Consider the following 14,253-nt stretch of genomic DNA (forward strand, 5'->3'; position numbering starts at 1 on the left):
TTTATTTATAATCCTACTCTACAATCCTGCACTACAATCCTACACTACAATCCTACACTACAATCCTACTCTGCAATCCTACTCTGCAATCCTACTCTACAGTCCTACTCTAAGTTGAGCATGGAAAAAACAGTTTGAAATTGATTGGTGCATTCATATCTCCTCCTTCCACTTCTTCACTGCCATGATGAGTGGTGCCAGGCTGGACCCAGGCATGGCCGATGTTATAAATTGATGCTGCAGAAAGGAAAAGAAAACAACAAGAAAGCATGATTTTCCAAGCTAAGAGCTTCAAAGGCAGGGGAATACTTTTTAAATGAAAAGGGGATTGAATCAGATTAGGTCAGGAGCATGGGGCAAGAGTGGCACAGGTTGCCCCAAGAGCTGGTAGGAGGCCCACCCCTGGAAATATCTGAGGTGTGAGTATCCTGATCTCTTGAAAGATGTCCCTGCTCATTGCAGGACACAGACTAGATGACCTTTCCATGTCCCTGTGTGTTAGTTTGAGATGAATTGACATTTAGGGAAAGAAGTAAGAAACCCCCCCACAGAAGTGATTTCTTTGAGAGAAGCTGCTGGGAGCTTCCTCTGTGCCTGAGACAGGCCAGTGGCTGGCTAGTTCTGAGAACTGACAACATTTTGCACCATTTAGAAATGAGATGTGCCTCTGTGATGATCCACATTTTGAAAACCACCAGCCCGGGAACTGGCCCTCTTTGCTTCCGGCCCCCGAAGGTAACGGAGCTCTGGTGAGGCCGGCCCTGCTCGCCCACGGCCTGTGCTCCTGGGGGAGGCCGGGCCAGACCCCAGCGGCTCCCGGGCGGGGGATGGAGGCTGCGGGACCCCGGCCCCAGGCTGGGCCAGGCCACGGCTGCTGACATCTTGCCCACACTAAACCCTCTCCCCGGCGTGCAGCGACGGCTCCAGGCCGAGCCTCCCCTCCCAGCGGCTACCGGGCAGAGAGAGGGGCCCAGCACAGCCTGAAATCCAACACCGTGACTGCCATAACCTGGGTGAGATTGAACCCTTTCACTACACAGATGAGACCTTTCTTATTCTTGTGGGCCTGATAATAAAATTTGTTATTCCTTATTAAGTTTGAAGCCCGTTTTGCCCTTCTCCTAATCCATAGCTCCCCGCAAGAAATGAGTAAGTGCCCTGGTGATTTTAGCCAGTGCTAAAACCCAGCACTCCCTGCCAGCCCAGCCCAGTATAGGATTCCTCCCCATTGTCAGCTGAACAGCACCAGGGTTGGAAGTGAGGAGGATGGGGGCTCATCTGATGCCTTGGATTTCAGTGGAGGAGGAGCCCATCCCTCGGACACTGTTTCACCTGCAGCCCTTTTGGCATTTTACCTGCAGCAGCTCCTTGGCAGACCAGCGCTGCGCCTCGCCTTTCTGCAGGCAGCAGCTCAGGAAGTCACGCAGCAAAGGCGAGAATTGGTCGGGCTGCCGCAGCTGTGGGGTCCCTTTTGTGGCTATGTGGTATTTAGCCTGGAGAAAAAGGAAACACAAGGCTCCACCTGCTTCTTTCCCATCTGGAACTGCTCTCCCAGAGCCCATTGTTTAAGCTCCACTCTGCAGTGGCAGAGATGTCTTTCCTGTATCATTTGGATGACGACTTTCCTGTATCATGAAAAAACCCAAGCCCCAAAGCCACAGCTTTGCCAACATCCAACAGATCTTGCCTTGGCAGCTGATTTCATTGCCTGATCTAGTTAGTGGCAACTACGTCAGCAAATACATGTTTCCTTCTCTGAGGATTCCCACCAGCTTGGCAGCCTTTTTGGAAGAGGGATTTTGCTATTCTAACTAACTCTACTATTTCCAAGGATTGTTATCTGAAAAGCATCTCTGCAGTGGAAATGCAGCAGGTGTTCCTCAGGGAAGGAAACAAACATTTGGAATCTCATTTTCAACACAGACACATTAAGATGCCTCCACAAATGTATTGGCTTGAAAATGCCTATTTGGGCACACAGGAACCACCTGCAGCTCTGTCTCTCAGCACTCTGAAAATTTCAGGTTCCCTTATGTGGCAAAAGGAAAATATTCATGGTGAAAGCAGAAGTGTCACCCCTGTGGTAACCCTGTGCTCGCTGGATTCTCAAGTCAATGCATTAATGCTGTGCCCATCCCAGAAGGTGCCAGGAAACAAACAGGAGGTTTTGGCAGGCTCTCCCCATCACCAGGCTCCAGCTTGGTGATATGGAGAAAGTGGCTTGGGTTAGGAAAGAAGGTGGTCACTGAGTGTCTCAGCAGCACTGCACAAGAAGCAGAAGAGACTCTGGCTTTACAGCCTCATCTCCAAGTTTCAGGCAAGTTTCCCTGTGAGAAGAATGGGGGTGCACTTCTTCTCTCAGAAGCACTGTTTTAGAAACTTGGTTCGGTTTGAGTTTCTTTGCTTCATTTCTGGAAAGATAACACCAGCTCTGAGATGCTTGTTTCCTATTCTTCGGGCCATCTACACAGCCAAAAGAGCTGGAATGACTTCTAAGGCAAAGCAAAATGCTGCCTGAGAATGGAGATGGTTTGGGCGAGGTAAGGCTTGAGTTCCCCCACTGCTGCAACCAAAGCTACAGCAGATGCTGATGTGCTGCAGGGACATTTGTAGAAGGGGCCTTGGTGGAAGTACTTCCAGCAGATGGCCATGGGATTTTGTCCAGTGAGCAGAGAACACGGGACAGGTGAGAAAGACAGCGGGATCAGAGAGTATTTGCTCCTTACCGATCGAGCAGTGAAACTGTCATAAGGAGTTTTTTGTTCAGCCATTTCAATTGCCACAATTCCAAAAGACCACACATCCACTTTGGGGCCATATGGTTGACGCTTCACCACTTCAGGTGCCATCCACCAAGGAGTCCCGATCACTGAGCACCGTTGATTTTTCTCAGGGGTGAGCTGAACAGAAAGGCCAAAATCAGCTGAGGAGAAAGCAAAATACTGTTTTAATTTTAATACTGTCAATTAGGAAACCAAGGCAAAGAATTCCCCAGTAGAAGTTTGAGAATGTGCAGTTGAATTTCCTGGACAACACTCCCTGCTCTGTTTCCTTGGGGCTTTAGCCAAGGAAATATGAATTGGCTACTTCAAACATCCCCCCATTTTTTACACTTCCTCCAGCAGTGCCTTTTGTTCCCCTGAAGGTTTAGATTGTAGCTCCCTCCCTCTGGAAGGAACACCCACAGACACACACAGAGCAATAGCACTCTTGGCTGCTTGTGGTTCCTTGTCATAGCTCTGTGCACACTGCAACCGTGCCTTCAGCCCACAGCAGGGGGGACCCCTGCACTGCCAGCAGCAGCATTTTTGGGGAGCTGGCAGTCACTGAAAGCAGCCCCACACCCCCCATTCCTGGAACGCTGAAGCTGACCAAGAATACACTGACCCAGCTTGACAGAGCCGTCGGTTCTGAGCAGGATGTTGTTGCTCTTCACATCGCGATGGATCACGTGGTTGGAGTGAAGAAAATCCAGTCCTTGCAGGCACTGAGAGAGAAAACAGAACCAGGGGGGCAAAAAGTAGTGATGTGAGTTCATCTCACAAGGAAGGAAACAGCTGTGGAAGGTTCCCTTTGCAGGGGAATGGGGAGGAATGGCAGAACACAGCGCCATTGAGAGCAAGAGCCTGCTGCTCCAACAGTAGCAGAGCAGCACCTTTCTCAGGAAAGGCATGTCAGCTTTTGAAAGAGCACCAGCAACTGCTGTTGTAGACTGTCCCCTGCAAACCAGCCAGGGTGACTGCAGCTGCAGTGCATGTGCTCAGAAGCAAAGAGCATTTGGGCTGCACTACTGTCCTTTTCAGCTGAGGACTAAAAGAAATTGGTCTCTCTTTTTTTCTTTCCGTTTGTTTCAAATCCTGCCAGCACACCTTTGCTTTAGAGACAAGGAATGTAGTGCAGACAGGCAAAAGTTTAGCTAGGCAAGGTGGAGAACTGCAAATGCCAATGCAAGAGACAGAGCTAGAATACAAGAGCAGGGGATAAGAGTACAGGAAGTGAGTCCAGTGAGTGTAGGGGCTCTGGCAGACAGTTCACTTGAGATGCTCTTGCTTGCCCATAGCCTAGCAGCAACACAGAAACCAAGCTTGGCCCATGAAATCACTCCCGTTCTGAGCCCCTGTGTCCCAGACAATCCAGCTCAAGGCCTTGGAAGCACAGATGGGATCCCTGACCTCCCGACTGACAGCTGCAATCTCTTCTTCAGACATTTGAGCCTCGTCGATGAGATCTCTCAGAGTGCCTCCGTCCATGTACTCCATCACCAGCCAGAGTTCCTCATGCACAAGGTAGCTGAAAAAAGGAAACAAGGCCATGCAGATGAACATGCACGGCTAGGTTGGTTTTTTGCTTGAGTCTTGTTTCTGGGTCCCTTGGAGACAAGGGCAGAAGAAAAGGAATAGACATTGCCTCTAGGCTGTGCAGTGTTTGCAGTCTGTGCTGTCTCAAGGAGAAAGGCAGTTTAGGAAGAGCCCAGATAAAAAACCTGTCACGCATGGCATTTCTGCAAATAAGCACCTAGTCTTCCTGGCATGCACAGCAGTGGAAAAGAGGGGCAACAATGCAAGGGCAATCCTCTCTTGGACAGTTCATCAGCATTTAAGAAACTTGAAAAACTCAATCCCAAAGAACTGTGGAGGCAATGAACTTACAAGGTATTGAATTCTCAAGATAGGGCTGATGCAGGTATTTGAACAATTTTCAGTCTGCATTTGCCAGGGTGGATTCATGCAGACAAAATGCAGTCTCTTCCCATCCATTGGAGATAAGTAGAGAAATAATAATTAACAGCTCTATTTCCTGCCACTGACCAAAGTGGGTTTTTAAGCTCTCATGCTTGTAGTATGTAAACAAACATTCATGGCATAAGACCGTGACCACTCACCTGGCTAAGTAATTCACGACCCTGGGACTCCTATTACTCTCCATGATCCTGATTTCATTCATGGTTAGTATCTTCCTCCTCACTCCTTGCACACTTATTTTCTTTATGGCCACCTCAAAGGACATTGAAAAGGAGTAATTTGAGGAAATTGGTAGCATGAGACCACAACACACATGGAGCAAGTGATTTTGGAATGGCACAGCCAAGCTGTGCCAAAGTGCCTTGTGATTAGACCTCATCATTGGAGTAATTAGGAAGTGACATTCCAACAGCCCATTTTTCTGCTCCCTTGGGGGCCAGTTACAGGACACGTGGCCACTGGCGATTTGTCTTGTCCACAAAGCCTGTTCCAAGTGCAATTTGCAGGCTGGCACCAGTCTGTGCTTCTTGTGCCTTTTCAGCACAGCTCTACTCAAAGCTCCAGCCACAGCTGTCAGCAGTGGGGAAAGGCCTGGAGAGCAGCAGAGGCTGCAGGGGCTGTTGACATTTACCTCTCCTCCTGTGGCAATGTCAAGTGCTCTGGAAACCTCTCCAAAACCCCTAGAAACAAAACAGCAGCAAAGAAAGGAGAAGCCATTTAGATCTTGCACTGAAAGCCAGTCCAGACAGGAGAGCTCTGCTGTAAATGCCTAAAAGCTGCAGGTTGCAGGAGGGGTCTGCCAGAAGGCAGATGATGCATTTTCCCCTCAAGTGCATGGGCACTGGGCCTGTTCCTGAAGCATTGGGCTTTACTGCCTCAGCTCCAAAAGGCAGCTTATTCCTTCATCCCAGGTATCAGTTTCTAAACTGTGCAATTCTAATCCTGAGCATGGAGTATTTCCTTTAGCAAACTCTTGGAAAGAAATGTTCCTGAGAACTGTTACCTGACAGCTCTCATCGGGGGTAGGTTGCTCTTTCAGGCAAGCAAGATTCTTCTCCTTTCATTAGTGTGGCCAGATGATTTGGAGACATCCAAAAATGTGAAGGAAATGAACCCTGAGCTGTCCCACACTTGAGAGACAAGCAGATTTACCAGGTTCTGTTCCTTGCTGCAGGCAAGACCTTGGCAGCATGGAGATGTCTTTGACAATGCCTTCTGAGCACACTTGACAAATTCTGGCCAGTACTGAGAGATGGGGCAGACTAAGCCCGGTGTCTAAACATGTGGACAACTTGTCTGACTTCCCACTTGATGGATATTCCACCAGGGAAACACCTGGCCCATGGCTGTGTAGAAGTAACTGTGGTTGGACTCACCCGCTGCCAAGACTTTCCAGTTCAATGTATTTTGTGACGGGATTTTCCTTGTTCACCATTCTGCCTGAGGGAAACAAAATGCAAGATGCTCACTTTCAGGCAGAGATCCTAACTTGCAGGAGATCCCAAAGGCAGCCCCGCTGTCTGGGGCTCTGAACCCTCTGTGGTCAGCTGGGCAGCAACCACAGCAGAAACAAGACAGGCAGTTGTGCAGTACAAATGGCCAGCAGAGAGACTGATTTTGTCCAGTCCTTGGAAGGAAATGAAGCGCAGAGAGCACAGCAGGGCACAGCACAAGGCTGGCAAAGGCCAAGCATGAGCACTGACAAGCAATGGCAAGAAGACACAGCCAGCCTGAGCCCCTGACAAGCTGTGGCCCCTGTTCAGGACACAACAGCATTGCCTTGGAGATCAGACACACCCAGGTGCAGATCAAGGCCCTTTTTTGTCCCAGCAGGTGAAGGTAGACACCAAATCAGCTGGGATCTTTTCTCAGCCCCACCAGGTCTTTTCTGAGAGCACAGCACTGGCAGCTGTTATGGGCAAGAAGCAGATTAAATGGGTTGTGCTGCAGAATCACAAAGGGCTTGATGTGTTTTCCCAGAGACTGATCTGAGCAGGGCTTGGGCCAATAGGTAGGATTCTAAGAGTCATGGGAATGACTGGGAATCAGGTATGAAAAAGTGCCATGGATCTGAGGAATACACAGCACAGGGGCTGCAGGCTCGCTCCTGAGAAATGCCTGCAGTGCTGTTTTATCTGATCACACCACGTGGATGTGTCTCTTGGACACATCTTTATAAGAATAAAACTAGGATATTAATTACAGATTGTTATACAAATATCTGTTTCTTCATTGTGGGCCCAATGAAAACATCTCTTGCTCTCTGTTTCTGCTGTCACCTGATGTTCTTTCAAAGGAGTCCTCACTGACAAAAATACAGCATTCTCATAAAAACCTTGTAGATGTAGTAGAGGCAGTAAAAACAGTCCTAAAAATGACAGCAGTAAGACACATGGGGCTGAACAGGTCTTTCAAAATGGAGAAAAAACAAACTCTTCAAAAAAAACCCAAATCCGAAACCAAAAATGGATAGAAACTGAAAACTAAAAACAGAACCACAACAAAAAGACAAAACCCCAAAACCAATCAATTTCTCTGAAGTCTTTTGGTTCTGATGACTGGTGGGAAGTCTGGAGTCTAAGGAGAATTTAGGAATCAAATATTCTGCTGAGTTTAGCCACTAGCACACAGGACTTGCATAGATAATTTGCTAGGCCACAGCCTTCTGCTGATCCAAGAACAATTCCTGCTTCTGCCTTTAGTGGCAAGGGAATCCCAGGCAAAGCCGAGCCAGTCCAAGCTGCCCTCAGAGGCAGCAGGAACACCCAGAGCGCTCTCTCGCTGCCTCAGAGCACAGCAGTTCCTGTGGGGAGTCCTAAATGTCTCTGGGACACCAAAGTGAGGAGGATCATTTGCTCCAGCTCTGCTGGCACGTGCACACAATACACTGTCCCTCAGACAAGAAATACAGCAGACGTACTCAGTTGCTCCAGGAAGTCTCCCTGGCTCTCCTGTAGCTGAGCAGCAGATGTGTCACTGCTGGAAATGGAGAAACTGCCCGGGCTCCACTGCTCAGCTTGGGGAACAAAGGCTCCTTTAGATGCTGCTGCTGCTGCAGCAGCAGCAGATTCAATGGAAGAACCTGTGTAGATCTGAGAGAAAAAAGGAGTTTGTGTCAGAAAGCTGGCTGGCAGAGATTACCCCAAGTTCCCTTTTCAAATGCAAGCCCTTAGGAAGTTGCTGTTAGCCACATGCAAAGCTCATCAACTGGATTATTTTGGATGCCCACTTCTGAAACCAAATGGTCAAAACCCAAGGTTGGATTTAATCAAGTTCATGGCCAGTTTTATTTTCCATTTTCCTGGATTTTCTGAAGGATGACTGCAACAATGACCATTCCACTTCCTCCCAAGGATCCCTTTCCCCCTCCAAGGGCTGCAGACACATTTGCAGCTCCTTGTTCTAATGTTGGAGCTCCTCCCCCTCAGTCCTCTTTTCCTGCACCATCTTCAGAAGGTGCTCAGCCTGCAGCACTTGTGCTTGGGACAGTACCTGTGCCTCCCGCCGACCTTGGGGCTCTTCATCACCAGGCATTTGCTGGAAGCCTTCGCAGGCTGCCAGGTGAGATATCAACACGTCCACCTCAAGTCAAACAGAACAAAGCAGTCAGAGACCACAGCTTGTCCCTGTGTGCCAAGGCTCATTGACTGTGAGCAAAGGGAAAGAGCAGGACAGCAGCAGATTCACCAAGGGATACAGACAGCTTGCAGCTTGTATTCCAAATCTATCTGGGGGACTCTGTTCACTTGCAAAAAGCCCTGAAGAAACAAGGAGAGCAGGAGCAGGCCAGCAGGAATCCCTTGAGATGAGTGCTGGCAAAAGGGGCAAATGACTGGTCCCACTGTCCAGGGCAGCAGCTGAGATTGAGCACAGCAGGAAATGTCCTTCCAAGCAGCTGGGATAGACACTACAGCAGGATGGCACTGAGAGGCATCAGCCCACCCCCCTGCTGCTCTGCAGAGGAAAGGCAAGAAGGGCAGAAAGCACCAGACTGCAGTGACTGCTGTGCCTATCGCTCTTTCACTCACTCGATTTTCTAGAGCCTCTTGCTTCTGAACGAGGAGATGAAATTTCTCTTGGATGATCTTCCTTTCTTCCTCCAGCCTCTTCTCCCTTTCCTTGATCCTAGCCTCAGTTTCCTGCAGCTCTGCCAGCAGCTCCTCATCGGAGGCCTGTGAAGAACGACAGAGAGGAATTTCTGTGAGTGGAGTGTCTGCCACTCTTTCACTCACCTGGTTTTGTTGACTGCCTCTCTGCCAATGGAGATTCATCTCCTCCTGGATGTTTCTCCTGTCTTCCTCGTGCCTCCTCTTCACTGCCATGATGGCACTCTGAGCTTCGGGCAGCTCTGCTTGGGGCTCTGCCTTGATGTTCTGCACACACAAATGGAGAGCAAGTGCCTGGGAGCTGCCATCAGGCTCAGCTTCTTCCTCAGTTTCAGCCTCAAAATCACACTCATTCAGTCACTTCTTTCTGCTTCCCTACCCACCTCTGCTTCCACTGTAACCTCCTGTCCCGCTGCTGATCTCTGCAGAGGCTCTTTGCTTTCAGGGCCTCTGGCACTCGTGGCCTGCTCAGTCCCAAGAGCTGCGTTTTATGCCTCTCTTCCTGCCCTTCACTCTGTCCCCTGCTGAGTCAGGCTTACCTGGCCATTCTCCAGTGGCTCTTCCACCTGCTGCCCCAGCTGCTCTTCCTGCTCTTGGGCTGGGAACAGCTCTCCCTCAGTCTGGCACGGCCTCCCTGATAAAACAATCTGCTCCTGCTCTTTCTCTGGAAGGCCCTGCAGAGAAAGCAAGAGAAGATGGGCTTCAACTTCTCATACAACATTTGTGGGCCAAGACTCAAAGACTGATGGGCTCCCACGTTCCCAAAGCTCTGTGCTGCTGCTCTCCTGCCTTGTTCTCTGCCCGTGGGGAAGCACAGATTCCAAAGTGACCCTGGCAGTGCAATCAGGGCCCATCTGGCACTGAATCTCCAACAGACTCTTGGGCAGCTGACAGGAAATGTGGGGCATTTCTCAAGAGTCTCCCTTCCCTTCTGCTGTGTCCTGCTTGTCTCTCCATAGTGACTGACAGCCAGCCCTGTCCCACAGCTCCATCCTGGCTCTGCAGGGCCTTCCTGGGTGAGCTCATCCCTTGGGAGAGACACTGCTGGAGTTCATGTTCTTTTCAGGCCTGCACTGCCACTCCTGCCCTTCTGACATCTACACTCTTGTTAGAAATCCTGCTCATTCAGGAGACAAGGATGTGTGCAATTGGATCCTCTGATGCAGGTCAGAGAGCCTCTGTGGCCACCTCAGGATATGGAAGAGGACCAAGGTGTTTCTCCTCCGTCTTTTGTCAGCTGAGAATTCTGAGCGGCAGTGACAGAGATCCTCAAAAGGCCCCATCAACAAATTAATTGACACACCCCTAGGGATGCCAGTGAAGGAAGCCATGTGTCATGTAATGCATGTATGACCAAAGTCACCAAAAACCACCTAAAACATGGAATTGTCCCACCTCACTAGGACAGGCAGAAATTTATAGGTTAAACTGGGATTGTCAGGACAGAAGAGGCAGGAGGAGGAAAACAGCTCTAAGGGGAAAAAAACAACCATCTCTAAAGGGGTTCTTAGCAACACAAGACAGCACTCAAGGACCTGCAGCTTTGCCCCCACACTAGGCTCCAATGCAGTTTCCAAAGCTGCAGACTTCACCACAAAACGTATCAACAGAAACTTGCCCCTTGTGGATTTTGCCTCAGAAGAAGGGTTCAGAACTACGCAGTTTGTTTCTTTGGCCACACAGGACAAGAATGGCTGGCCACAGCTTCATGGACAACACAATCATCTCCTTGCAGCTTATCAAAAGCCAAAAGACAGGTGGCCTAAAAGACTCTGCAGAAGTGAAGAATTACTCAAGAAAACTGCAGAACACTTCTCCAGGTCATCCAGAGGTTTCCAAAAAAGGAAAGCAAACAAACCAAGCCCTGTGAGCCCCAGAAATGCTGTGTGAGCCCTTGGCCATGGCTTGGCAGAAGCCAAGAGACAGAGCTTCCCTGAGCCAAGCAGCCAGCTGCTCACCCGCAGGCAGCAGCGCTTTGGGGCCTCAGCACGACGGCTCAAAGCCCAATTTCCAGCTGCCACGGGATGGGGGAATGGCTGGGTGCTGGCAGGACTCCAGCACTCAGCATCCTCAGCCACCAACAGCAAGTGCTGGCTGCTCAGAAACTTGCAGCTCTGCCTTGCACTAAAGACAGCAGCACCCAGCACTGGCACTTACTGTCTGGGGATGGTCAGGCTGGGCTGTGACCACAGCTGGAGGCTCGTGCTCCTTTTGCTCATTTTGCTCCTCTTTGGCCTCTTCTCCAGGAGCAGAGGGAGCCACAGGAGGGTCTGCTCTTGGTTCTGGGCTCTGTGGACAGATGGTGGAGTTAGGGACAGGCAGCTACCTATCATTTACAACATTTCTATTCAGCTCTATTCCTACAACCATCTCTACCAAGCACAAATCATCAGCTTTGATAGCAATGGGATTCTAAGTCTCTCCAACTAAATCAAAATGGGTTAATTCAGCCAGGCAGCAAATAGTTCTGAATTAGAGAGTTCACCCTGGCTACTATCAGCAAGCAATGTTCTCTCTGCAAATCTGAGCTTTGAGTTCTTTTAAAGCTCTGCAATGGAAAATTAGGAAATAGCCAACAATGCCTTTGCTATTGCTGTTGTAAACATGGAAATGGATCTTCTTTCAGCCCACCCAGCTGGTCCTCTGCACTCCACTGCCACAGGCAAAGCTCACAGTTCCCTCCACAATTCTGAAACACCAGGAACATCAAATGTTCCTTTCTGACTCACCTCAGGATCGGCACCTCTGAACACACGGGTCAGATGACCTGCAGTGGGCAAGGAAAATGAACCAAATTCTTTGAGAAAACTGGAGAGAACCGTGGCCTATTTAGAACAGCATTTTAGAAGATCTCCCAGTCTACATTTTCAAAGGTGTCCTGCTTGACTGTTGTGGTTTAAAGCAGCAACTAAAAAATCACTAGAAAACTTACTTATTTCTTGCTGTGAGATATGGATTAGAACAAGAGCAAAACAGGCTTAAAATTTAAATGGAATAAAGAAAGTTCATTAACAAAAACTACAAGAATAAGAAACCAGAATAAAACTTCTAGAACAACCCTTTTCTCCCCCACTACCCAACCATTCCCTTGTTTACATGACAACATGGAGACAAAAAACTTTGGAACTTTGGTGTTTACAACAGTCCCAATTCCTGCTAGAGTCTTTTCATCAGTCTTTGTAGAGAAACAGAAGTCTTCTTCTGCTATCTATGGAGTTTTTCACAAGAAAACTCTTTTTCTTCATAGCTTTCTATTTCTCTGATGCCAGCTGCCTGGAAATCTGCCATCAGTTGTCTCCTCCCATTTCACATCACTCTGAGGTGTGTTATGGGTCATGAGTCTAGGGATGTCATTTTTATGAATGAGTTATTCAAAGGCAAAAATTATCTGTTTTTGTGAGCCCTCCTGGAAACAGCAGTTTTCTTTTTGCTTCTTAAAAGCCACAAATCTTCAACTATTACTTCTCCCCCTCTGTTCCAGCATCTCACAGTGTCACAACTACTTCATCATTTGCTCAAAATCCACACTTTGAAATACTCCATTCCTCCCAATATTCTCTGTCATGAATTAAAGGAGTTTTCTTCAGAACACTACTGTCCATCTCCATAGCTTTAACAGAAAACTATTTCAGCTTATTAAAGCATCTCCTTATTTCTCTTCCCCCTCTAAATTTAATTTTTTTCTTCACTCTCTTTGATGGGTTGATGGTTGATCACTCCCTCTCTCTCTCTCTCTCTGGAAAAAAAGGATTAATCTGCAAGTCTCATCCAGGTAGTAAAAGAGTTAAAATCTTGCTAAAGCTGCAGATGTTGATGGTGTCAGGTTTGAGTTCAGTGGCAGAAACTGCAAACCAAGTCAGGCCGGGCCGGCTCCTTTTCTCCCCCCACCCCGCCCTCTGCAGCCTTGTCCAGCCTGGAGGGGGGGGAGGAGGCTGAGACAGAGCCCTGTGACCTCGTCAGAAGCCAGAAACCAAAGAGAACAAGAAATTCCCGGCCTTACATCTTAAGGTGGTGTTCACAGGTTGATCTCACTTCTCAATAGTTCAAACCGCTGCCAATTCTCACAAATGGCAGTAATTAGTCAGGAGAAAAAACTCCCATCAGCCTCCAGCAGTTTCAACTTCCCGAGCTCTCAGAGCTGTCTTAAAAGTAAAGTCACCCCAAGGCACTGAGCCAGCAAAGTGAGGAAATGACAGACTCTGCTGCCACAGGCTCTCCCGTGGAGGAACAGAACCCCTGCAAATGCTGCCCGCAGCCCCCTGGCTACAGACACCCCGTGTTTTGCTGAAGGTGTTGACAGGAGCTTTACCAAACCAGTGGCATCCTCATGGTCTTTCTGTTTGAATAGCAACCCGGTCACTAAGAAAGAGCAGGGAGACCTACAAAAGCCAGCTTAGGTTCCAGCCAGGGAAAACCTCTACTTACGTGCCAGGTTGGTCAGGTAATAGCCGGAATAGCCAATGCCATAAAGGGTGCAAACGGCAGCAGCGAGCTGCTCAATCATTGTAGCACTGCTGTGCCAGTTTGCAGACTGTGCTCAACTCAAGGACAAACAAGGCTCCTGTCAGTGAGCAGCTGCCCACTGACAAACGCCTCAAGCAGGAGGATGCTCCTGCACTGAGCAAGCCCAAGAGCTGCTCTGACACTGAGGCCTTCCATGCACCAAGGCAACCTTGGGATGTCACCACGACAATGTGGCATCCATGCCCTGACATCACAAAGCCAATGCTCTGCGGTGCTCTGGGAATTGATGCAGAGCAACCTGAGCTTCCCTACAGCAAACACAAAATTGCCTGGGAGGTTCTCCTCTGTCACAAAGTGTCACAAATCCTTTGGTGTGCTGTGGGAAATGGAAAGACAGAAACTTCCTCAGATACTGAAGGGTTTGATTTACAGCCTTGGAAGGAGCTTGGGTTCATGCAATGCTGAAGGTTCACAGACGTTGAGTTGAGAATTCATAAGTTTATGTTCCTATAGCTGCAAGTAAGAATATGCCATAAGTAAATAAGAAACTGCATTGAGTGAGATGGTAGAGAGTTTTCAAGTGTAATTGTGTGATTCTATAGAGTAAGCAATGAATCTAAATATTATCATAAGAAGCACATATGTGTACGTGAGCTAGCAGTCTATTGGGTGAAAAGAAGACACAGTGCAGCAGAACTTGGCAAAGGTGAAAGGTGATTAAGTAATAATAAACATCTTAAATTTAGTGCATTAGCCAAAAAACTCAAATTAGCCAATCTAAGCCACTGCACCAGGCTGAAGCTGAGGATCCCCAGCCAAGCTCAGAGGGAGGAGAACACAGCATTTGTGGGATCCTTTCCAGTCTGACTTGCTTTAGCTGCACCCTGGGGGAGGAGAGAGCAGGAGAAGGGTTGGCTGAGTCCTCTCCCCTCTGCCTTGCC

At 48.7% G+C, this 14,253-nt stretch overlaps 1 protein-coding gene across 1 annotated transcript; it reads right to left on the reverse strand.

The window, feature by feature from the left end:
* Nucleotides 1-76: 76 nt before the first annotated feature.
* LOC131588446 (serine/threonine-protein kinase PAK 3-like) lies at nucleotides 77-13,352 on the reverse strand. The gene is made up of 15 exons (XM_058857320.1): nucleotides 13,274-13,352; nucleotides 11,578-11,615; nucleotides 11,006-11,137; nucleotides 9,388-9,522; nucleotides 8,771-9,115; nucleotides 8,235-8,324; nucleotides 7,663-7,834; nucleotides 6,119-6,182; nucleotides 5,374-5,422; nucleotides 4,883-4,995; nucleotides 4,173-4,290; nucleotides 3,388-3,487; nucleotides 2,727-2,923; nucleotides 1,356-1,493; nucleotides 77-237 (listed from the first exon to the last, which is right to left on the reverse strand). The coding sequence occupies exons 1-15, from the start codon at nucleotides 13,350-13,352 to the stop codon at nucleotides 154-156; spliced, it is 1,854 nt and encodes a 617-aa protein (XP_058713303.1). The 3' UTR covers nucleotides 77-153.
* Between the last annotated feature and the right edge of the window lie 901 nt (nucleotides 13,353-14,253).

The sequence above is a fragment of the Poecile atricapillus genome, chromosome 26 (genome assembly GCF_030490865.1).
Source record: "Poecile atricapillus isolate bPoeAtr1 chromosome 26, bPoeAtr1.hap1, whole genome shotgun sequence".
Classification (NCBI taxonomy): Eukaryota; Metazoa; Chordata; class Aves; order Passeriformes; family Paridae; genus Poecile; species Poecile atricapillus.